Here is a 25,072-nt window from a genome sequence, read left to right as displayed (position 1 = left end):
GCCGCTTTCAGAGAGGGTTTGGAAAATGACGCGACGTCGTGAGACACCCGACCGCAGGAGAATATACTGTCTCGGTGAAGAGCTCTCCATCAATCCCATCGGTCGGTCGTTGTTCCCCTTGAGAGAAGATAGAGCAGGAATGATCGTGGGCGAAGGTCAGCGATTCCGAGTTTTGTTTTCGAACAACCGACTGCATTGCGAAAAGCTACGGATGCAAAAGCCGCCCTCAAAAGACACGAAAAATGGGATCCTCTCGCATCGACCGCACGGGACTGACAACGCGAATGAACGCGCGCCGAAGATACCAGACCCGAGTCTCCCGTGTCACCTCTTACAAAAAACTCTATGAAAAAACAGTGTGCCGGGGAAAAGTACTTCTGGCCGACAACTGGGTGAAACTGCTTTTAAAAATGGAGACGGCGGATAGGAGAACATAATCCGCACGGGTTCCCGAAGGCAGTTGTGGACGGGGCGTTCGTGGATAACTTGGCAAAAACACAGACACAGGCAAAACACAGGGCGCGGGCCTCACGTGGCCGGAACAGCTTGCTCCGGTCCCCCCCCCTCCCAACAGAGAGACAACACGCAAAATACGCATACACGACAGGAGATTCGGAAACAACCCCTCAACGGTAAAAGGTTTCATGCTCCTGCAGGCGATTCCTCGAAAGAGAGTGAAACGCCCCTGCCCCGGATCTCCTGTGTCTAGCACACCTTTAGGAGAGAGACCGGATCTGGTCTAGTGAGGAGACAGGACGCGAAACGCCGCGAGGCCACGTGGAGTATCCGCACGAAGGTGAACACCACAAGAAGATAAGTAATCTGTTTGGCGAAGCTGAGAAAAAACTTTGGAACCGAGATGTCTGTATCGGTACCGGTTCGATTGGAGCGGAGCTCGCGGAGCGCAGCTGCTACTCGTCTCAACTGACGGGGTTGGGATGCAAACAAAAAGCATTCAGGAGGAAGACACACAAAAATGACAAGAGCACGGGCATTTGCGCGATATAGAACAGAACACAAACGGCGAGAAGTGGAAAGATAGGCGAGGCGTAGGATGCAAACAGCTTCTTGTTAGCGGCAATCGCCCGGTTGCTAGAAACATCCTCCGGCTGACTAGGCCCCTATACAGTCCAAAGAGACGGCATAAAAATCTCTGCGAAAATGGGCGTAAAAAACAGGGGGTGAAATTGCTGATAAACGCACTTTATTGCGTCCACCCGGGGCGCGAACGTGCGAAGAAAAGAAAGGCACGTTCCGCCCTTGTAGGGCCCGAAACCGTTCCAGAGTCCTGCCGGGCTTTTCCTTGCATCCGGCCAATGCGGCTGACAAATGAATGGCCACGTGCGCTAGGAAAGGATACAAACGAGAAGATCGATCCCACCGTAAAGAAAAACTCTCAATGGGGTCGATGGCAAGAAGGCTTCAAACACGACGGTATTTCGCAGCGCTCTCGCAGTGGCACGTTTCAGCCCCCCTCTCTGGCTAGAAAAGATGCTACCCCCGTCCCGGTGCTGTATCGACTCTCTCGAAAACGCTCTCCGTATTTTACACGGTTGTTCTCTCAGACTGCAACAACTGGCCGCTGCTCAGCATCCTGCACTCGCACACCAGCACATTGACGTTCCTGTTTTCGTTGCAAATTATTCAGTAACGCAGAAAAGGCGAGAACGCGACAGAAAACAAGAGGAAAGGCCTTGTCCTGGGAAGCAGCATCTAACAAAAAGGCGGGGGAAATGGGCCTATTTACCCCCATAGAAAAGTCGGGGAAGTCCCTCTTTAGGTTTCTGGCGGCCAACGGAGGAGCTGCCACCAAACGTGCCCGTCCCCGACAGGGCCCCAGCGCGACCCTGGGAAGACACAATCTGGTGATGGAATTCGCAACGACTCCAGATTCACATCACGTGGCTAAAGGCGTATGAAAAGTGGGGTTTCCAACGAATCGCGTTTCGCAAGGAGAGTTATGGTTGCCGACATTTTGTTGCGCCCCTTGCGCATGCTACCCAACCACGAACTGCCGCCTGTGGGGGGAAAACGACACAGACCTGACGGAGAGCCACAGTCAGAAGCCTTGCGCTTTTTGTGACGGCATTATCTACAAAAAAGGGTCTTTCTCGCAGTCAAACGTCTGGCTACAACTCCTGAGAAATGCAAAGCAACTCGAACAGCGCAACACGGTGAGCAAGTCCGTAGTGTCGCACAACAGGGGCGGCAAGCGAGTTGGATGTCTCTCGATTCAATCGGGCTAGGCGGCTTCCCGTGGGCAGACCACACTCAGATGCAGACGAGACACACTATGGTATTAAGCGAATTCCGCTATCTGTGACCCAGTCGCCATTCATGCAAGGAAATGAGGGCGTCACAGCAGCAGCAGCAGCACAACGTGCGATACCCCAACATTCGCGCAGAGAACTGGAACTGACGATCTCCTTCCACAGGCGGCTGAAAGAGGAGCGAGGTAGTTTGCGATTAGTCCCAGTCGGTCCGCGAACGTCAAAGGGTGCATTCACCCTCAATGGCTTGGTAAGAGGGTCAAAGATGTCGCGCCTGTCGATAAGGTAAGTACATTAAACGGGGCAACAAATCTCAAGTCTGTTCGAACACAGGGTATCGCTCGTGTGCATTTCGCTAGAGGAATTCTTTAGCTTGGAGTCCCTGTCCCTCACTGCTGGATAGGTATTGGGTTTGTGTACTACGGAGAACCCGCGTCGCTTACGTCAGGACCCATGTAAGTGGGTGGTGATGTATCTGTAGCGAAGGTAAATTTGCTAGCGCTGTGGAAGCTTTTCCACTGGCAAGAAATTTCCGGGGCCCACGTACACGCGCAGTGCGCCCAGCCGCAACAGACTCAAACTTCCGTCGGGCAGGCAGTGCAAAATGCTGTGGTCAGCATCAGACTTAAAATAGAGTGTGCTGCAGGATGCCCACGAATGCATCAAAATGCACTCACAAAGAATGGATTACACAACCAACACCAACACGCTTAAGTATGTTTCATGATGTCTGACGTCCACCGAAGGAGAGGGCAAATTGACAAACGAGCTGCCCAAGGAGATCTGGCTGTACGCAAACGAGTTGTTCGTGTTAAAGAGGCACGTTCAGGTTACCTTTTTCTCATGCAAGAGAGTTACTCGGTCGTGAGGATCTGCCGCTCTTCACCGTTCACAGCGACGAATGAAGAGCCCTGGTCAACGTCAACAGCGTATGCAGACTGAATTTTGCCGTGGGAATTTTCCGCTGCATGATGGGGAATGCCTTTGAGCGAGTTACGGTTACACCGAAGCACTGAGGAAACGTGTTTGTAAACGATTTGCGATTTTGTATTTACAAGGTATTCCGCAGACTTCCACAGACGTACACTCGAATTCAGTTTCACTTGGCACGACACTGCCTTCCTAATATCGTTTCATTGGTTCAGTACTTCTTCACGTGATACTTATGAATTGCTCAACGTAAACCCTCTGGCAGGGAACCAAATCTTCAACAGATGCCGAGTTCCGGTTACCAGGCAGTAGCCATGAAAGGATGAAAACTGTAAACCGCGACTCTCTCCATACGAACCCTGTTGCGGGTAAGAGACGATGTCCAAGAAGTCTAGTGCAAAGGAGCATGATAACGGCCGGTCACCCCAGTTTGTGACATTACATCACATTCATGCTGTGCTGTGAGATGCTGGGTGAGCACGCTAAAAATAAAAATAGACCCAATGGCTACATGCAATTCCATCTCATCCTCAAAGCGTTCCTCATTCCCGCGCCGTTGGTTGTCCTGCGTTTATCTAGTTTTACCATACAAGCGCCATAGAATCGCCACCTGCTTGTAGATTCTCTTCACGGCGGTTTTATTTGCCACTGTGTCGTGAACTCGACCGGAAATTAAGTCTACGAGCTCACACTCACCTTCAGCACACCACCCACTCACAGCAGGCGAGATGGCGTTTTCCTCCAAGAAAAGGCCCCCTCATTAAAGTCGTCGGGAAGCGTCGCGTAACAGGCGAACAGAGCCATCTGCTAGGCCGGGCGTTCGGTGACGTAATCACTGCCGATGATGTACGGCGCAACTCAGCCTTCGCTATCAGAGTAGATCTCTACTTCACTCTCGGACACGGACCTACAACTTCTTTCTCGTGTGCTTCAGTTTTTATTACGTTCAGCGGTGCCCCAGCACCACCTTGTTATGCACGCACGGTTCCCTAGTCGGAGCAAAACCATTGCTGTCAATGCCGCGGATGCACGCATTTCACTCCCCCGTCAGATATTTTTTCTCTGCATCTCGAAGCATGTCATAACGGTGATACAAAGCAAACTGACGAAAGGCAGAGTCTTCTATCCCGCTGATCTACTCCTTGTGTGTCGCCTCTATATGACCTTTTGTCTCCTAGATTTCCCCATTATTCGAGCGCAACTCCCAAACCGGCAGGCGAGTGTGACTGCAACGTGAACGATGGCCTGTTGACATCGCTCATAGAGAAGCCGTCTTGTTTTTCTGCATGGAAATTAAGAAAATAGTTAAGAGTCACAGCAAGAGTTTGTTGACGAGCCTCTCAGTCCCCGACACAGTCGGAACTGTTCGTATAGATCTTCCTATGAACGGGGGAACACGAGGTCATAAACTTAAGGGCAGGCAACTGGATACGCGAGACTTCATTGCTCCGAGACATCCTCAAAGTTCTGAACAAGCTCAGGGACGTCGTCCTCTCCCTTCTTGGCATCGTCGGTCCCTGCGGCGCCCTCGCCTGCTCCGCTCGCTGTACCTTCAGCTGCACTCCCCGCGCCTGTCTTCAGGGCAGACATATGCTGCTGCAGCTGACGGAGCATATCCGGAGTGATCAGGGAAGTGTCGAAGTTCATCCCACCCGCTCCTCCGGCGCCACGCTGCGAGAACATGCCGGGAAGTCCCCCAGGAAACATATTAGCCCTCTCCTCATAGTGGCCCGACACGACGTAGGTGTTCGCGGCAGGGGCAGCTTGCACCTTCGGAGTAAGGAACTGAAGTGCTTTGCCGTTGTCCTGAATCATAAGAACCTCTTCGATGCCGTAGATGGTCGACACGCCCAGTCGCTTCAGGGTGAGCTGGAGCTTCTTGTCGTCAACGACGACGGACTTGTGAACTTTCTTCGTCTTTCTGCGAGCAGTCCCTTTCCCGCCAAGCTGCTGGGATGCCTGTCCAAACCGCTCCCGCAGTTTCGCGCGGGCAGCGAGAATTTCTGGGGTCAATTCCTCTTCCATTTTCTGTTAATCGTTCTCGAAAGGCGCGCGCGCACAGGAGTCGCCAGCGCCCCACCAAAAAAAACTCAAAACGAGTGGAAACACGAAATGTCTGCGGGGCAAAACAAGCAACAGCAGATCATGCTGTGTGCCGCGTGCCCTTCAAAAAGAGCAAAGGTGAAACGCGACAGTTTTCTGGTTGAACAGGCCACACTGGCAATTTGCACAATGGGTTGACCGATACCGACGCCGCCGCTTCACACCCCGAAAAGAACCGCCGCGACCCCTGGTGAGAACGAAGAGAAAGCTGTCTCTTCAAAGTTTCCCCGGAAAGAGTGCGTGGTGAACAAAGTGAGCACGGGAGAAAAACACGACCACCGCGCGTTCGAAAGCGTCCTCCAGTTGCTCACTCCCGCCAACTGTATATACGCAGAAAATCCGCAAGCGCGCAGAATCCCTGGTCGCCCGATTTCGGGGGAAAGAAGGTGGGGAAAAGGGTGGGGGGGGAGAGGGGAGAAAGAGACCCCAGGATGATTTGCCTTAGCACTGCTCAAAAGGCGGGGGGTCTAGCTTTCACATCTCCATGCCCAGCGCGCAGATGGCGCGTATCGCCCCTTGCGGCATTGCACACCAAGAACTCCCCACGGGGGCAGCGAACTGCGGTTAGACGAGGCTGAGAAAAGTAGGCGGAAAAACACGTACTAACGAGATTCCGTTTACTGAGCGGTTAGGTCATCTCCCAATTATCCCTTTGTGGGGCGGGGCCGGTGACTTCTCGTCGCAGCTGGTGCTGCCGCCTTCCACGTAATTAGCACCGTCCAATTGGGGGGGGGAAGGGGGGGGTGAAGAGCATACTTATTTATTTCGAGAATGAGCTACTCTCCAAAGCAAACAGAACATCTAGGGTCTGCAAATGTTCCTGAGCTCCTCTGAGACGCACGCTCCACAAATGGAGAGGCTTCGTACACAGCGGTCCGAAAGGGTAGCCCCTTAAAGCAACAGTATGAATACCTCGTCTGCCGGGGCGTTTTCCGGTGCGAGATGGCAAGTAAAAGTATTTTTAACGCCACAGGTCTACCTACAAAAAAAATCTATGCGAATGGAGTGTGTGCTGGGTAAGCCTTGGTGTGACCACATCAACTACGACTATTTCAAAAAGGTTGCTAAAATGGATGCGACATGAGACACGCTAGACCTTGAGGTAGTCGCCGCGTGGTCGCCGAATATGAGTGTAGCAAAAGACTGAGCCGGCACTCGTGCACACAATTACATCTTCATATCATTTCCCTTCTGCCCCCCATCGACAAATTTCCCTAGCAGCGGTACAGGTCACGTGACACGGGTACGCAAGCGGCGCCTGCGGCCAGAGCAAAACGGAAAGCCTAGCCGTCTCCCAGACACCTTACCACCTTATCGTCTGCAGTTATGTGAACTATTTTGTTTCTGTTTACCCGGAAGACGTGGTCGCCAGCTGCTGCAAGACCTGCGGTGGCTAGTTTCGCTATTATTCTGAGCACTGGTGATGGTAGCGTGTTGCTGAGGGATCAGCACGCCAGATGAGCTACCATGTTTGTAAGCTGTTTGTACGCGGCGAGGCTCCATGTTACGAAACACGGAGCACGCGGTTTTTGCCCTGTTTTCCCGGACTCAACTCCAAGACGCACTGGAGCTTGCTGGTAAACGGTTCAGGCTTCATTTCACTCAGGGTGGAATTGGAACGGGACGGGAAAGTGTAAACAGACGCCAACCGGGGAGGCGCAACGAACAGCGGGGCAAAAAACAAACACATTCGCAAACCTACGTTTAAACAAGAGTGTCTATGAAACAGCACACACCTGAAAGGTACCTGCAACAGAACGTTTAAAAAACGGAAAGCCGGCTGTTTGCTGTTGGTTGTGAAAAAGGAGGCTTCAAGTGTGTCACACTCCTGATGTTTCTCTGGACTGGAGATGTTCCCTATTTGTTTCCTCACCCGTAAAATAGCGACGAACTCTAGTCACTGCGAAGAGGTGTAACCACTGGGTTTGGAATCGTACACCCTCTGCGCCAACGAGCATTTCATGATAGCCGAACCAATATCGGCGGATACGCGAGGTCGGCCCTGTTTTCGCCGGTATACATGGAACGTAGGTTCTTCGGTTACTTGAATTCTCAGAAACGCCTTGCCGTCGTCGCCCCTCTGATTTAGGGCCAGCTGTTTCAATTGCAACAACAGCGACGTCAGCCTCGACCAATAGACAACCTCCGCAGCACACTCCGGTTCCACTCGTGAACAGGCAGTATTTCTCGAATCATCACTTGTCCATGGAGACCGGCGATCTCCCTGTATGGGGGCACGATTCGTCACGTTCCTCCTGTGCGGCGTCTGCCGGAAAGCCTTTTCCGCTACTGAGGTAAGTGTTAGGAGTTCAACTCTCCCGATCTTTCCCTGTGTGTGACTCGCGACAAGAAGCCTATGGATGTCGCCGAGCCGCATCTGGAAATAAATGTCCAACCACGGAATGTTGCTAACATATCTTTCTGACACACTCTTTAGTTCCATAAGCAGCCACTCCTCTCGAGCCAGGAGGGCCGTTTCAAACGGCGTGAGATTCGCCGGTTCTTGCCGAGACAAATACAGCGTGGGACCTTGCTGAGCCATTGGAGTGTACTCTGGATTGGCGACGCGCGCACCGCAACGTCCAAAGAACCGATTTTCTTGGAACTTTTCTGGGCAATCAGGCGCCGCTCGCGCAGCGGGGTGGCAACACGCGTCTACCTCGCTTCGGACAAGGACGCGAACGGCGTCACAGAGAGTGAAGGCCTGAACCAAGTGGAAAGATGAGAGGTCGACGATCTCGTAGGTGTCGTCTTTCACAGCGCCCTTCTCTCCCAGCGAAACCGTCTGCGTTTCACAACAGCAGTGTTCGAAACTGTGCCCGTAGCCGACATCAGGGGCTCGTGTCTCTGCTGAAATGCGCGTCAGCACGCAAACGTTCCCATACACATCGAGATCTACTGAAGCCTCTCGAGAGTAGCGTGTGACGCCTGGATAAAGGAAACGAAGCAGTACCCTTAAATTCGTCCGGTCCGTTATGAAATCGAACTGACCCAAGCAAAGGCCGGTTTCCACGGCTGTTTCATCACGGGGCGTCGCAGTGGCTGTGGCCTGCGTCCGTCCGTCTCCAAGTGACGGCTCGTCTCGCTTGAGGCTGCATCTTCGGTGCACAGAAGGCACTGGACCATCTGCCCAGGCCTTCTGCTGTTCCCGTAGGACACGAACGCATGCGCACGGCGCCGAGACTCGCCCCTGCGTCGCCCACCGACGTTGGCAGGCGTCGACAGAGCACACGAGCTGCTCGACAGGATGTTGGGGATCGTGGTACGCGTTTTCGTCACAAAACTCCAGTTTGCTGCTCTTTTTAATCACCCTCCCCTTCAGCGCCTGGCCCTGTGTCACGCTTGCTGCCCGAGACACAACGGGCGGCAGCCCCGGCGACGCAACCGTGTGCTCATCGTCGCGCGCAATCCACGAGTAACATCCCACTGTCTGTCTTTCACTGAAGCATGACGCGAAGCCCCTTGCAGACTGTCCGCATCCGCGGGACGAGTCTTCAGACAACCGAGCCGAAGTTGTCGGCGAACGCAGAGCGTCCTCGATGCGTCCAACGCTCTCAGCAGAGATCGAGAACAAGCAGTCTCCTATGTCGTCCGCCGTGCAGGGCGCCTGCATGTTGGAGGACGCCGGCAGCAACTACACTTTGTGGACCACACAGAGGATACTCGGACCTGTCGGCACCCCGACGCAAGAGACCATCGAGAGGAACCGTAAAACAGAGACAATCCGTCTACAGTCCGTTTGTGCACTCGAATGCGAACGCGCGCATGCTTCGATTCGTAGATACGAGTATGCTTGCATACGCGAACGACCAGTCGGACGCAAACGTCGAGGAAGTACCTGATACCCCCTGCAGCGGTCCTCCGATACAGACATCTACACGTCAGAACATGTGCACACTGGCCAGTGCTTGAACTGGATTGACATGTGAGTCTTTTCGCAGTTGTCAGTCTCTCAGTTTTGCCACTGCTGTCCGGTCGCTGGTCTACAAAAATGAAGCAGAAGCGTGGACACGGCCGCGAAATCGAGTAAGGCCAGTTCCAGCAGCAAAAGAGCTCCACGACGAAGTGGTTCAGTGCTACCGACAGTTGCTTTTTGGATGGCAAAAAGAACAAGCGAAACGAGACACAATTGCCGCCGTCTCCAGTTGGGGCCCGCCGCGCTGTTTCCTCAGGAAAACCCCCTCAGCTGCCCAGCAGAGCACAACACGGGACTACGGAAGCGTCTCGCCGTTACGCACGTTCTGTTTGCAAAGTCCACACGAAAACTGCCAGAAAACTGGACGTTCAACAAGGCTAGACGCCACAATGAAACGATTGAGATTCAGAGACACTACTGCCCTTTGGGCCGTTCGCCGAGTCGATCGAAGCGATGCTGCCACAGAGGCATGCAGCGATTTCGCATGTCATCATTCTACAGACCTCCGGTGTCTTTTCGCTGGCTACCTCGAGCGATGATCTTCCTTACTTTCTGCAGGCGAAGCTTCTTCGCTTTCCCGTTAAGGTTTCGGTAGTTCAAGAATCGCGCGAGGCCTCTCTTTTGAAATTCGAACCATTTTGCACGGCAAGCGCGGTACGCCTGCGTGCGGCGTCATTCTCATTTAAAACTGTGTGCATGCAGATCAGCGGATCTGTGTGTCTGAAATTCTTTGTGTTTCCTCGCACCGCGCATGTGCCAACAGGCTCGAAACAGCTACGCGTGACTGGCCCAGGTGATGTGTGTCTTTGGTCGCGGAATCGTGGTGCTTCTTGCGGTGGGCGAAGAAGTTCCTTTCCTGTAGTTCCTTCTGAGCCGCGAAGACGTCTTTGCACTTGACCATGCCTGAGCCTGAGGGGCGTCTTGTGCGCCCACCTCGCCGCTCCTTTTTCTTTCGACACTCTCTCCGGGCTTCCTGCGATGCTGTCCGCACGCCTGAATGTGTTTTTTGCCGAGACTTTCAAGCCCTGTGGCCGCCGGCCTCTTGCGCTGAGAGACCTTCGGAGTTGAGAAATACCCCCGATGCGCGTTCCGGAAAGAACACCGCCGACCCCCCCGCCTCCGCCGCGCTCGACACCAACTGGCATGCCGAGTGGCGGTGGTTCTCCTGGCTGTCCAAATCCTTTAGGGACACAGAGAGCTCCGCTTCCTCTCGGAGTGTCGTTCAAGACGAATACCTCGCTTCCCAAAGGAAGGCCTCCGGCTTCCCTGGACTTACGTATTCTTCCGCTTCGCCTGCTCCAGAGCGTCTTTTGGGTCCGTCTCCGTCGCCGGGCACTTGCGCAGCTTCAGAGGTACTCTCTCGGTCCCCTTCACACGCAAAATCTCTGCATGCCCAGCACACGGCGCAACCCCGAGCTGTCGCGGCCTCAGAGCGCTCATCAGGTGCGTCGTCCGACCCTGTGTCCTGTCCTTCCTCTGATTCCCTTCGCGAGGAGCCCGCGGTGGTGAACCCAGCGCGGGGCTCTCCAGACGCGAAAGCCGAGGCGGGAAGTGCTTCCCACCTTTCTCCGCAGCCGCCGTCTGCAGACGTGCGAAGCCGCCCGCCGTCCACACCGGGAAACGGAGAGCCCGCGTCCCCGCTTCTCAAGTTTGGCGATGAGACTCTCTCTTGGATCCAGCGCCAGCAAATGAAGTTGTGGAGCTTCTTTGCTCTCCGGGACTGGCGGGTCAAGACGCTCGTCCACGCCCTCTCTGCGATGGGCGCTCCGGTCGACCTAATTGTCGTGGACTGCGCACAAACGTCGGCCCGCGCGACGGCGTCTTCCCCTCCACATCGAGGCGGCTACTCGCCAGTCTACCACACGGTGTGGTTATGCGGCAACTGCTTCTGGTCCCCCTTTGAACTGCGTCGCGTCCTGCTGCACGAGCTCGTGCATGCGTTCGATTTCGCGCGGGCGGAAATCTCGCCCGACAATTGCAGGCACGTTGCGTGCACGGAGATTCGCGCGTACAACCTGAGCGGCCAGTGCAGTTGGTGGGCGACGAAGCGATGGGACGAAGACCAGTTTCAACGCATCGATCCTGCCTTGCTCAGACCGCGAGGCGGCGCCTCGACGAGGACGGGCGCGAGACAAATGCTTCCCGAAGAGACGAGCAAAGGGGAAGGCCTTTACGGAGGGCCTGCGTGGGAAAACGGCCCGACCAGGCCAGAGCCGGCACAGGCGGCGGCACAGAGCGGAGAAGATCGAAGGGACAACGAGGAAGGAGGCGAGTGGCGAACATCAGCCCCGGAGTCCAGAGCGGGAGCGAGAACGTCGCCTTTCTTTTCAGGGGACGGACCTTTGCCCTGGCAAGATACCAAACGCAATCGCTGTCTCGTCCACAACGCTTTGAACTCACTTCGAGACCACCAACAGTGCAAAGCCCCGGGCCTGGCGGTAGGAGAGTCACTTATTTCTGCTGGCAGACGTAGTCGCGTGTCAGTAAAACGCTAGGAAAGCGCAGCAACGCAGATGGATCGCTGCGGAAGGGAAGTGTGCTAGGAAAGCCGGCGAAATCTATTTCGTACTTGCTGAAGGCTAGCACTGCCTGGCTTCAGGCTGTCTCGCTACAAATTTCATGTCTCGCTGCATCTCGCTCTCGGCATTGGGAGTGCGTGGTTGGCTGACCTGCTTCGAGAGGAACAGCGAGATAACTCTTTGGTGCTCGACCGTACAAACTCAACTTCCTTTCACTACGTGGATGAGAGGCGCTCACCAGGAACACAACGGGTTTAGCTTCGTAGATGCGCTCGCTGCCAGTCGATCCGCTGTGTTTGCCTCTCCAGTGTGTTTGTGTTTTCATCTTTTCCACTTTGTCGCTTTTCCTCCCTACAGGAGGCACCGGGAGAAACATCTTGGGCCACCGAAAGGGCGGATGTGTTTGTTCGTTTCAAAGTGAAAATGTTGGTTTTCCGTAACCGGTGCACAACGTATCGCAACTCGAATAAAGCGTCGAAACCACGGAGAGGCAAGCAGCAGAGAAAGAGCGCTGATGAGATGCGCTCAGAGACGTGCACGCGTGCAGTGTTGGTGGCGCTTCAAATGACACGGTCACTAAGAAGTTGTGTGAACTGTCGCGAGTGTGTTTCTCGTTCCTGTATTGTTGCCTCAGGAAGTCGCAATTACGGACGTATTCCAGCGGTGTCTGAGGGACACGTGGCCCTTCATGGCACCTCCAGAACGAGACAGCAAGTGGCGACCTTCTCGCATATGGCGTGACGGTTCGTCTGATTTTTTCAAGAAATAACTTGCTCCTGAAAGCCACGAACACAGACACACGTTGGAATTTTAAACCTAGGTGACATGCGTGCCACAGATTCCGCAGCTTCCTGTGAACACTCCACATAAGGTTCCTGCATTTTGCCTTATCCCGCCAGTATCACCGGTCCTGTCACGTACCCTTGCCTAGAGTGCTCTTCCACTCCTCTCTGGGGGATGCATCCGGAAAAGGAGTAAGCATGCCCGCCTGTCGCTTTTTGCTCCCCTTGTGTTTCTTGTCTCCGAATCCGCTATTGGCTCCAACAACCCAATCGTTCCATAAAAATGGTTTCTGTACACTTCAACTGCGCCGACCCGTCAGGTCTCCGAGAATGCAAGTACTTGTACGCCGGCGGATGACAAACACTCTTAGAAGAAAAGTATCAGAAGACTGGATGTCCGTTTTGCTGTGAGCCAGACTGACAGATAGGAAACGTGGCACCAAGGAGTGTTTGTCAGGTGCCCTAGTCAACTTCCAGGGATACACGGAATGAAATCGGTAGCGGATGCAGGAAGCTTCCACACTGACTTCCTAGTGACGTGAGAGCAACGATCCAATTCACGTCATGTCATCTCTACATAAATGAATATATGCGAACGTGTCCGAAGCCGCTTGCTCTGCCGAGCCGTTACCAAAACATGCATGCCGGATTTACAGACCTGAACTTGCCCTACAGCACCTTCTCTTCGGCGCCCAAATACCATGGTTCCATGTACAGTATATGCATTCACGTTTTATGCTTCAAGAGCCGATCACAGCAGGGTCTTTAAAACTCCTGTACTATCTCGACACACACTGCATCCTCTCTAGAGGACTCATCAGTGCAGGCTTGAGGCCTTCCCGGGCCTCCTGAGGAACCAAGGTTTTTTCACGATTGCTTTCCTCGCATTTTTTTCACTCCTTTTCCTTGAGGAACAAGGTTTTTTCACGATTGCTTTCCCCTCAGTTGCCCCAGCACCTTAGAGACGTCGCTTGCCGTTTCGGAGGATTTCTCGTCTCTTTTTGGTGAACCAATGCTCACCAAACGGACACAAAGCCGTTTGTGTGCACCAGGTAGGAAGCCGTCTCTCAGTTTCCACAACCATATGCAGGTGAAAGCGATCAGAGCGGGAGAGCTGAACAAACTTGATCCTCAGTGAGTCTCGAGAGAAAACAACCTATTCTCAGTGCGAGCTACGGAACGAGACTGGCCGCTGAGGAAGAATGAGAGAAATGCGCCGTTTTTGAGAGATATAGAATAAGCTAGTTGCCCGAAAGGACGATGCGTGTCATATCCCCCGAGGGGAGAAGCTGGATGTAGGCTCCGAGTGAACTGCGAGGAGTAAGGCTAGACACGGAAGAGCGCCCTGCGCTCATGCAAGACGCTCGCCTCCTGCCGCCGAATGCTGTCCACTGCGACGACACGTGGATGCCGAAGCACAAACGGTCCCCGATTATCCGTAGATTTAGACAGAAAATCGACATCTCCTCTCTACTGGCGACGGAATCAGGAAGGCGACCGAAAAGCTCGCATGCCGCAGGGTATCCTGTTGGACTAGTGGATGAGATCCTGAATGTTGACCAGATCCGTGTTCTGCAGGATTGCCCCCGTCGTACTGATCCTCTACGCTTCGCCAGCCGGTGACACTAAGCCCCAATCTGTGCACTGCTGTCTACGTAAAAATGATCTCTCTACAAAGAACTGTCGACGCGTAAAGCTTTTATCAGTGTTTGATTTTGCCGGCATAGACACCTACACACGCCATTGCGTCTACACTGGCAACTAAGCATCCCTGTTGAAGACGGGCCCCGATCTGCTGTCTCTGGAAAGATCGCGTGTTTTTTTCGCTCTTCAGTTGGCCATACAACGCTCGTCTTCAGATACACAGAGGACACCGATATTTTTCATTCTGTCGAAGAAGAATTCGAAAAACTTGAAATTGAGGTGCCCGCCTCGTCTCGCTTTCTGCAATTTGAGTCGGTTGTCACCTTTGCTCAGCAGACGACTGCGGCGCCTGCGTCGCCGTGCAGCACGCGTCCTTGCCTCGCTCATGCCTTCTTCGGCTCTGTCTCTTATTTTCCTGGTGAATTCCGCCGCGTTTTTCGTTCTCACCCCCAACTGTCCACTTGCACGTCTCGATTTCGGCTGCAAATCCAGAAAAAACGAGACTCTCGTCGAGGAAAAGAGAGGCGGCGGGTAGCTTTGTCCGTTTTCGTCGCCCTCTCCACGCCCTGGCTTCCGGTAGCTCCGTGCCGACTCGCCGCCTCGTCTCAGCGTCTTCTCGTCGTATTGATTTTCGACGATCTTTCGTGGTCTTTCTTCCCGTCTTTGACTTCCGCGTCTCTTTTTCTTCGGGTCTCGCAGTGTCGCGGCGTCTGAGCGCGCGTTCCTGCGCTTCCCCGTTTTCTAGCCCGTGCCTCGCGAGATGTCGCCGGTGGGTCCGCACAGGGGAATCGAACAAGACTTTGCACCCTCTCGAGTTCGCTCCAAGTTTCATGAGCCTGAGGCAGTTTGTTGCCGCCTCAAGTTGCTTCTCATCGCTGAACGTTGAACATTCAGAGGGGCTCGCCGGTCTGGCGTCTTCCGCTCGCGCGTCCGCCTGTAGGCCGCCGCAGGCCTCTGCGCCTTGGAACACAGCCCCTCAAATCTGACCAATACGGGAGACTAGCAAAGTGTACATGTACCTTGATGCATCACCAGTGCACTGGCGTCGTAGACACAAATGCTTGTGAGCCTTTGCATGGATGCGTGCATCCACACATACCGGCGTCCATTTTGTATGGCGGTGGGTGTGTCGATATGCGGTTGTGGATCCAGGCGTGAGAGCGGAGGCTCTCATGATGGACATGAACACATGCACAGATGTGTACTTAGCAATATATGGGTTGTTGAACTTCTTCCCCGGCGAAGTAGATCTTCTAGAACCCGGACTGATTCTTGTTAGAACGGGGCGCCCCCGCCGCACCGAACCCGCAGTTTCTTGGACCGCGACGAATTTTGGAACCAGGGAAATGACGAATCTGCTTCGTCTGACCCAATAGCAAGTATCTCAGCTTGAATTACGAAACGGGACGAGCACTTTCCACTTCACGGAAGGGCCAGAACTCACACAACTGGACTTGTGGCGGCGTGTGTGCCTTCGTACGGCGTTGACGGATCTAGCAGGAATCAGCGGAACCAGCAGGCAAATGCAGAGAAGGCATTGGCGTCTCGTGGTGAAGAATATACACGTGCCGCTAAAGTGACCATGCATTCACAAATGTAGAGGCCAGGGGGTGCCTCTATAGACCTTTCCACCAGTATCGATTTGTTTTTGTGCGTGCTGCGGGGCGCTAGCTAAGAGGCAAATCGCTCTCACCTTAATGCACGTTGAACGTTTGTCCTTCATCTGCTGGACGCTTCCGCGACCCCTCGCAAACGACGCTCGTCCTCAGTTTTGGCTTCGTGTGCCCAGGAGGGGCCGACTGCTGTGTGAAGAGAAGGACCAAAAATACCGATGGAATGGGGAGACGTGGAACTGGAACAGGCGTTTTCTGGCGGCGTTTGGCCTAGGTACTCTACCTGCCAATCCACCAGCCTAGGAGAGACACAGCGGGGCTTCTTGGGTGTACGTACACCTGCACAGGGACGAGACAGCTGGCAAGAATGCGACAATTTCTAACCGTTGGAGAGCGCGGAGCTGTTCACCATTTGTCGTTTCGTCAACTACGTTTCACAGGCACTAGTCTGTCCTCATGAACACCGGGTTTCAGTTTGTCTTCCGATCGGAGTTCTCCGTTACCTGTTGGTCGATGACACCGACCGCCTGCTGGGATCTTCTCACGTATAGACGGAGAAGGCTGTGACTGTGCCCTGTGTCTTCGTTTTTTGTCAAGTGATTGGGTGTGTGAGAATTTGCAAAAGGTTTGCTCGTCTCCGTCTGCTTCACTTGCTCCTCTTGTAACGGCTTCTTTAAGTCCCCCGTTCGCGCCTGTGTGTTGCCCAGACAACCCACGCGGTCAGGCGCCAGTGGAGTGTCTGTGTGGCGGATCCGAGTGTATGTGCAAGAACGACCAGAGAAACAGGACTGTATCGCCTCCCAGGTTGCGCTGCTCCCTTCCTTTGGTTTGCTGTTGTCGGCCTCTGGAGGCCAAACAATAGTCGCGGTGACCTGCCACGTTGTTTTACCCCTTTGACTTGGGGCTTCAGCGTAGCTGTTGCTTTCTCCTTGTTTTCGCCACCCTTCCTCCACGATGGCGGTGTTGCCTGCAATGGGTGGTGAGGCAGACCTTCCTCCTTCGGCTCCATCCACCTTCCCTGGCAGTTCAGGTGTATCTGCCGTCGAGGTGACGCAGCCGACTGCTGCTTCAGTTGGAACAGCAGGAAAGGCGGGCCAGACCCAGACGACGCAGCCTCCGGCACAAGCACCGGTTTCCTCCGAGTCGATGGTTTCTACTCATATCGAATTGGAGGAAACGAAGAATCAGGAAGGAGGGCCTTTCCCTCATTCTCCTACAAAGCCACAGCAGCTGGGGTCTCCTGTGGTACCCGTTCGGGCAGGAGGCGGAGAACAGGGGAAAAGGCAGAAGCGGCCGGGCGTACGGCAGCCTTTAGGGCTTCGCTTCTTCCTCGCGGTCTTCACTGCATGCCTCACAGGCCTGATTGCTGGATACGACCTCTGCTGCGTGTCCGTCGTCCTCAACCCTGTTCAGCATGCGTTCGGTCTCTGTGGAAGTTCCTTTACCTGCGCTGACAAAAGCATGTTTATCGCGCTCTTCGCACCTGGAGCTGCGGTAGGGCACTCAACCACAGTCTGACGAGACGACCGTGGTCCCACTCCCACACGTCTCCTGGAGGCACCCCACCGCTCAAACTCAGCATTGATAGTATAGCAACCCACGCTTATGTACACGTATTTCCGTATGCGGTATCTAAGGCTGTGTGCACGTTTACAACCCGCTAGGCACGTAATTATATGCACATGACTTACGTACGCACATAAGTGGGCGTCCTCCAGCTTGTGCATCCCGCTGCGCGCGTGTAAGCGCTGTAACAAGGCCGCTGCCTCGTCGAGCGCCGCAGACTGCATCTCTAGGAGGGCGAGCAGACCCAGCAGCCCGTGCAGTCTGTGACCCCGATCCGAGGAAATTCGCATCAAGAACTCGTCTTCCCCTGAGCGCGGTGCCATGTCCATCACTGTCGGCGTGCATCCCAACCTCAGAGGCTGGCCACCTCCCCCTCTTCCCCGTTCGGTGTCGTCTGGTGTCCAGAACAAGACGAGCGTATCTAAGGAGAGAGGGACTTCTTTCCTTTCGTGTATGATGCCTACGTCTCTGTAGATTGGCGGCCTCTGCGGAGGGTTGCTCGCTGACGCAGTTGGACGACGAACGGCTCTCTTCCTCAGCGACGTGCTCGTCGTCATGGGAGGTTTGTTCATCTCCGTAGGCGTTCGTTTTGCGGTGAGGAGCACCCCGGAATGCGCAAGTGCTCAGCGAGGCGCTCGTACATAGCTCCATTTCGTTCCGGATCGAGAAACCAGCTCTCCATCTATCATACCTGTGAACACTGATGGGTATTACAGAGGGAGAACGTGGGGCTGCACTTGTAAAAAGGAATAGAGAACTGCTTGAACTGGTTGTCCCAGCCAGCTCCCAGCACAGTAACTGTTTCCTGGGTCGAGTTTTCTTCCAGATCGTATCGCGCATCTCTGCAGATGCGCAATAGAGACACATGGATGTGTGTATGCAGAGATGTGCCTGTCTGTCGGCGCGCATGTAGCTCACAGTTCCCTTCAGCCATGTTTTTGGTTATACGCATACGCACACACATAACGAGTTAGAAGCAAAAGGTAGATACCCACAAACCTTTACGTTACGCCTCTCCTTTACGTGGGCATCTGCTGAGTAAGTTCCTGTACAGCTAAACATATTCGTACCTGTGTTTCGTACCTTCCTCTGTTTTTCACGCGGACTGCTGGTATTCTCGTGTTGCGGTGCGCTTGCGCGTAGGATGTTTCCGAATCGTTCGGCTGCTGGGGCGCTGCGTTCAGCGCCTTCTCTTTAACTGGCTGAGGTCTTGTGGATTTTCTGTGTTTTCCATTTGTTTTCAGCATCTCTTGCTGGGGCGGTTTCTTTTGGGCTTGGCAACGGGCGTCGGTTTCGTCGTCATCGCGACGTATATAAGCGAAATCGCACCTCAATCGCTGCGAGGCGCGCTCGTTAGTTCTCAGGAAATGCTGCAAGTGTGCGGTGAGTTTCGCGTGTGAAAACTGTTGGACTTTGCTCCATGCAGTTATGCACATGCCGGTTTGCCTATGCAGCTGTCTCTGCAAATTTTTGCGTCTCTCTACTGTGTACAGGTATGTATGGACTGCATCTGTCTATCCATTCTTCTCCCTAGCTTTCGCCTGGTTGGCTCTATCTGAAACTTTGTACATATACCTTTGCGTGTCTGCACAGAAGGACACGAGTAGTCAGACATATACACAGACACATGCGTGTGCGTATGAATAAAGTGGATGTTTGTTGCTCTTCGTGAATTCCAGGTTGCCTCAGTGCGTATGGAGCGGCGTGGGCCTTCGGAGCTTGGACGTGGCGGCCGCTGCTGGAAGTGATCCCAGCCCTGGGCGTCCTGCAGGTGAGAGGCACGGAAAGCGTGGAAAAGAATAGAAGCCACGGCGAAGTGATATTTGTGTCACGGAGACGTATCGCTGGTCGCTGTGTATCAGTATATCCACCTGGTTTCAAGTAGGCGGGGCAGTGCTCTCCAGGCACATATACACACATACGCCGGTAGCTCTGTGCGAATTTGTGCTGTTTTCCGAAGGATGCGACGTCGTTAGTTGCCTACATGGAGACAGTTGCCATACAGATACCTGGATACACCCCGTGGAGATGTGTCCCTCTACGTATCTGTCGGTGCATATCGATGGAAGCACTTTGTGAAGAAAGAACACAGCAACGTCACAAGCGACCTACACGTTTTTCCTCACGTGGCTGCGGAGCTCCGGCTGCGTCCTCTCCCTCTCCGCTTTCCCTTTCTCTCCTGCTCTTTTTCCTTCGTTGGTGTGTTTTGTCCCCTGTAGTGTGTTTGCCTACCTTTTTCGTTACCATGGGTGTCTTCTCGCTTTCCTTGCTCTCCTCGCCGTCGTTTTCCCCATCATTTTCTTAAATCTGGGTTCGCCTCTCTGTCCGTTTGCAGGCGCTGTGTCTTGTCTTCTTTCTGCCTGAAAGCCCGCGATGGCTCATCCAAAGAGGCCTGCTCTCGCAAGCGGAGAGGGCGTTAGTCAGACTGGGCATGAGTCGAGAGAGCGCTGCCGTTTCTGTGGTACATTTAAGGCGTCAGGCCAACCACCAGTCGCAGCCGGGAATTGGCGAATATTTTCAAAATGTAAGGACTCGATCTGCTGTTTTTGTCGAACCCAGAAGCCCACAAAGATCGACACGATTCCCTGCATCTGTCTTTTTCCATTGTCTCACGTTTTCCCACCTGCCTTTTCCCGGCAAACGTGTTTTCCATTTGTTCTTCCCTGGGTCCCTTCGGTTTCTCGTTTCTGTCTGCCTTCTCCTCTCGCTACGTCTCTGTTGTGGCCTTTTCTGGAATCTCGTCTCTTCGGGCGCTTCCATTCTTTTTTGTCTGTTTCTCTCTCCGACACTGATTCGTTTTCACGCGTACACACCCACTTTTGGTTTCCGTGTCCCTCCAGCTGCAACGATTTCACGCTCGCCCTGTCGGTCGCCCCTCTTTTCGTCATTTCCCCTTGGTGTGTGGCTGTCTCTCAGTGTTCCTGCATTTTTCGCTTCGCTTCACGAGACGGCGCTTGCTACTCCTCCTCTCAACCCGAAGACATTTTTTGTACCTTCCAGCATTCCTTCCCGCCGTTCTTCCTTTCTGTGTTCTTGCCAGCAATCCTTCTCGCCTCTCGTCCTTTCCTTCCCTTAATCTTTCTCCTTCAGGTGCGCCGAGGTGTATCGGCCCACAAACGCGCTCTCGGGATAGCCGTGGCATGTGCAGTCGCGCACCTCGCTACGGGAGGAAGCACTCTCCAGTATTTCGTCGTCGACATTTTCCAGTTCGCCGGCATCTGTGACACCCGTGCTGCAGGCTTCCTAGTCGGCATAGCGAAGGTACGTTCGAAAACAAAGAGGGAACCAAGAAACAAGAAGTGAAAAGAACGGTCCAACTGTATGTTTCCGATATATGAATGGACATAAAAACATAACGGTATAGGTATAGGATAAACACAGTGGCATGTATATAACACGATTAGTAGTTAAGTATTTGCATATACTGAGTACACACAACTTGAGCGAGCTACGGACATATGGGGGAGCAATCTAGAGTGAGACAGAGGGGGCAGCCACATACAAGGTGGACACGCCCGCAGGCTCAGAGGATCAAGTTGGAGTGTTAAAATCGCGAGGACCGGTTCGATAGACACGTGACGACATGTGTGTGTCTGTGTGGTAGCGCTCACATATTTGCATGATCTACACAGTGAAAGAGGGGTATTTGCCTCGCCTTCGCTGTCGTTCAGTTTTTCATTTTTTGTCCAAGGAAATGTGTTTGTCTCCCGCACCAGATGGCCGGTGTCGTCACGTGCGTGGGCCTGGTGGACGTATGGGGACGAAGGAAGCTTCTTTTCCTGGGAGTTGGCGGCAGCTGCCTGTGCCACATTTTGTTGACGGTAAGCACAAGTAGGTGGCTCGAGTCAGGGGGCAAGAAAACAAGAGGGAGACAGTTCTAGCCACAACAATGTCGCGACTGCGACGGAGAAAAAACTCTTGAGTATCCACCTTCTTGCCATGTTCTTTAGAACTCTACACATCCGCTAGATATACAGACATATGCAGTTATGGACACGCCGCCTAGAACTACTCAGGTATGCGTCTTGCGTCTGCATCTGGAGACCCGTATGTCTCGAAATTGGGTGGATATGGAGGACTGTAACCGCGAACTTACATGCGTACCACGCGAGGTCACAGGAGCGCCAGCGCCGCGTTATCTAAGACGACAAAACAGATCCGGTGAAGATGCACGTACGTACCTGCATATATTTAAGGAAGTGTATTCATGGACGCCTTTGTGCATAGGCGTATAGGTGTGTATGTGTGCGGTGTATATCTTCCTGTATGTATTTCTGATGTGAAGTTATCCACGTGCAGAAGAGCAGACGTTTTGGGGGGGAGGGAGAAACACATGGGAGAGTACGCCCCTTCTTGCACATTCCAAACGGTGTCCCAGGAGAGAATAACTGCTTCGATAGTGAGCCACTGTTGTCTTTTGTCTTTCTTGAAGGTTGCCTTCGGCATGCTGCAAGTAACTCGCGGCCATCTCAGCGGACGATGCGCACCTGATGCACTAACTGCAGGTTGGGGGCATCTCGAGCCGGCGTCCTACCTTGCTTTGTCAGCGGTTTTGAGTTACATTTTTTTCTGGAGCGCTGGCTGGGCGAGCTTGATGCTCGTCATTGCAAGCGAGGTGAGAACGTGTGGGGTTTCTGCTGAAAAATGAGCATGAACTGTTTCTCCCGGTCTGTAGCAACTCTTTCACCGGCTCTCGAGCAGCGGTAGATACGCCCACGAGAGGACAGCATCCCTTCCGTTTATTTTAAATTGTGAGTCACCGCCAACTCGTTGCTCGGCCCTTAGGCACAATGTAGCCTGTGGGTCGGCTCTCGCATCTCGGTCGTTCATCTTTCGTCAATGGTTTCTTAAAAGAAGCCGCGTTCGTTTTTTCAAAGTACAATTCACCTTCAACAGAACCAGTGATGTTTCACAGAAGTTTTGAAGTTGCGTACCACTTGAATATTCCAGTGACATCCGAGAACTCGTCACGTGAATCCAGCCTTTGGTGAGGGATTCAGCGAACATCGCATGGAAAAAAGGCTTTTCGATTTCCGTGAACGAGGCGTTGCATGGGTTTGCTTGGTAGATGACGGACTTCGTATTGGGGTGCAAGCGCCTTTTCTGAATGCTTCTGTCTACCTCTGAAAAGAGCAACAACGGTTGCCCACTGGTGAAACAGTAAGACCCGACCGTGTAAGAGAAGCACGCATTTCTGCTGAACTGTACTTTTTCTCAGGTAGCGCCCACCTGCGTCCGTGGCGTTGGAGTCGGGTTGACCACCATGACGAGCCATGTGGGCGCCTTCGCTCTGCAGATCGGTTTTGAGCCGCTCTTTGAATCGGTCACTCAGGCCGGTAGGTTGGAATCGAGACACCCGAGAGAGGCGGGGAAAGATCGAAGAGAAAGAACTGGAGGGGGGGGGAGTGGAACGCGTTTCGGACGACAGAAAGACATTTTACTCGAGAGTTGGCTTCTTTCGCCCCAGCTGGGTTGTGTAGGCGTGTTTTCGCCATTCGTTGACTGTGGTTACCACGGGGAATTATAACAGAATTCTCCTTTTCCGTGGCTTGTCTTCAGGAACGTTCTCAATTTTCGTAGTGACCAGCCTGCTCTCGTTGATCTTCACGTTACTCGCGGTCCCCGAGGCCAAAGGTTGCTCTCTGGAGACACTACACGCGGAAGATCCGGAATCGGGGCATAAGACAGATGGCTCGAAGAAGAACGTACAAGTTTCTTGTGGAGGCAACAAGAATGCGGCTGTCGTTCAGTAGGTACGATTCCTCTGCCGCATATAGGCAAACACGGCGAACAGGATAGTGCCTTGTCCTTCCGTGCGTTTCTCCTCTTTCTTGTCATTCATGATGTCATCTCCGGGAGATACCCGCATTTTTGTCGACACGTTACTTCTACCTATCAAGGTTTTTGCATGTACATATACGCTTGTGTATGAGGAAGCATAGCTATACGTTTTTGTATGACGTGCTAAAGGGTGTCGTCTTGTAAACGTTAGTTTGAACAGGGATGATGGATCGATGTTGCGTATAGTATACGTATACGTTGGTATGCGTTTAAAGGTGAGCAAACCGGCACGTATTTTTCACGTCTGTAGGAGATGGAAGATAACCGGTTCTTTTATGTCGCTGATGAGAAGAATGCCACTGCGTCAGGATCATTAAACACGTAACCGGATTGTCGTGGCATTTGTTCAAAGAGTTTTATGTTATGTCTTTATGTTTTTTCTCTCCAATCCAGGCTTCCTACATATATAGTCATGCGGTTGCGCGGTGGCTACTGTATTCCCGGAGATGTGCAGGTGTTTGTCTTTGCCACTTCATCTTACAAAATAAAGCTAACTGTATTTCCGTTGTTTGAGAGGTTCTTTAGAGTTTTATTGCCTAGAAGACAGGACTCTTGTACCTGCATTCACACAGATCGGCATTGCCGATGCGGCTGCGCAGGCAAAATGTGTTGATATATTTTGGTATCCGGCATGTGGCGAATGAACAAGGAGAGGTTTCTCTATCGAGCAACATGAAAACAACAGGTGTAGCGGTTTACCTTACAATCACACCCGTCGCAGAATGCCTCACTTCTTTGAGAAGGGTCGTAAACATGCACCAGAGACAACAGATAAACATACACTTCCGCATACAGGGGCTCTACACGCAGTAGTGCACATTCTCATGTTCATGTTAAATGACTTGTCGGAATTACTTCTTCGTCACGTGCAGTTTGTGACGTACACGGGAATGGTGGAATATTCTGCCATGTGGCTTAATATTCACACACACATGCGTACACAAATTTAGATTGAAATATGTAGGCATATATCTGTGTACTGGTGAAAGAGTAGGTATCGCTGATATGTATCCACGCAAATGAAAGTCATGTCGGACTCGGAGCTTTTCGGGCACTTGAACGCACGGAGAGGGAAATGAATTTTTGCTCGGATACTCTTGTCTTAAAACACTTTTAACGAAGGAAATCTCGTAATAACTGACAAGAACTCTGCATGCACAGGCGAACGTGTTTTTTCTTTGAAATAACAGAACACGCGACCCGAAGTGTACAGCCAGATGTTGCGTTCAATATTTTTTCTCCATTAGAAAACCCTGTTTCGACTGTTGGATAAAGGCATGAAAATATCTACAATTCATACGCTGGTACATGTACACAACTTTTTATACCTCACGTAGAACCTGCAATTTTCACAAGTTTCAACAGTTTATTCGTTTGAGAGAAAGTAAGCTTTCGGGTGTAACGACACACAGACACATGGTCGAGAAAAAAGCACTTTGCGCCTCTTGCACAAGGAATAACGTGCCTTTTTTGCTTGCTTTGTTTTCGTTGTCTCCTCTGGAAAAAATGAAGCATTGCTTTCGTATGGGGGCTTTCGGAACTCGGTCGCGTGAATGATCTTCTATCCAGAACCCTCGTATTATCTGGAGACGCCAGCCATGGAAACACACAGCGAAGAACGAAAGCAAAAGCAGGAACACGGGGGAAAACGAGAAGTAGTAGAATTGCAAAGAAAATGAGGGAAACGATGGTAAAAAGATGAGAAGAGAAACAAAGCAACTCAAAGCAAAGCGAGGGAAGGTCTTTTCCCTTCACCATGTACAACCTCAAACACCGGAAAATACGAAACCCTGATGGAAGCGTTTCGTGGATCAGAACCTCGATATATCCAATGGATGCGTGGATGAGGCATGATTTTTCCACATCTCTGTCGTCTTTTTTCATGTTC

General features: G+C 52.8%; 4 protein-coding genes across 4 annotated transcripts; 2 read left to right on the top strand and 2 right to left on the bottom strand.

The window, feature by feature from the left end:
* Nucleotides 1-4,640: 4,640 nt before the first annotated feature.
* Nucleotides 4,641-5,225, bottom strand: NCLIV_029860 (hypothetical protein; the record flags this gene model as incomplete). The annotated part of the gene is made up of 1 exon (XM_003883181.1): nt 4,641-5,225. The coding sequence occupies one exon, from the start codon at nt 5,223-5,225 to the stop codon at nt 4,641-4,643; it is 585 nt and encodes a 194-aa protein (XP_003883230.1).
* A 1,975-nt stretch (nt 5,226-7,200) lies between these two features.
* On the bottom strand, nt 7,201-8,916 carry NCLIV_029850 (putative transcription factor btf3; the record flags this gene model as incomplete). Its single annotated transcript, XM_003883180.1, has 1 exon — nt 7,201-8,916. One exon carries the CDS (start codon nt 8,914-8,916, stop codon nt 7,201-7,203), a length of 1,716 nt encoding a protein of 571 aa, XP_003883229.1.
* Nucleotides 8,917-9,294: 378 nt separating this feature from the next.
* On the top strand, nt 9,295-12,507 carry NCLIV_029840 (conserved hypothetical protein; the record flags this gene model as incomplete). The annotated part of the gene is made up of 3 exons (XM_003883179.1): nt 9,295-9,329; nt 10,406-11,657; nt 12,373-12,507. 3 exons carry the CDS (start codon nt 9,295-9,297, stop codon nt 12,505-12,507), a joined length of 1,422 nt encoding a protein of 473 aa, XP_003883228.1.
* Nucleotides 12,508-16,731: 4,224 nt separating this feature from the next.
* NCLIV_029830 (Integral membrane protein, related) lies at nt 16,732-23,096 on the top strand (the record flags this gene model as incomplete). Its single annotated transcript, XM_003883178.1, has 10 exons — nt 16,732-17,271; nt 17,818-17,937; nt 18,588-18,726; nt 19,023-19,114; nt 19,679-19,867; nt 20,434-20,604; nt 21,060-21,164; nt 21,776-21,958; nt 22,562-22,679; nt 22,903-23,096. 10 exons carry the CDS (start codon nt 16,732-16,734, stop codon nt 23,094-23,096), a joined length of 1,851 nt encoding a protein of 616 aa, XP_003883227.1.
* Nucleotides 23,097-25,072: the final 1,976 nt, after the last annotated feature.

The sequence above is a fragment of the Neospora caninum genome, chromosome VIIb (assembly GCF_000208865.1).
Source record: "Neospora caninum Liverpool complete genome, chromosome VIIb".
NCBI classification, from domain to species: Eukaryota; Apicomplexa; class Conoidasida; order Eucoccidiorida; family Sarcocystidae; genus Neospora; species Neospora caninum.
This window is presented reverse-complemented; position numbering and strand designations above follow the sequence as displayed.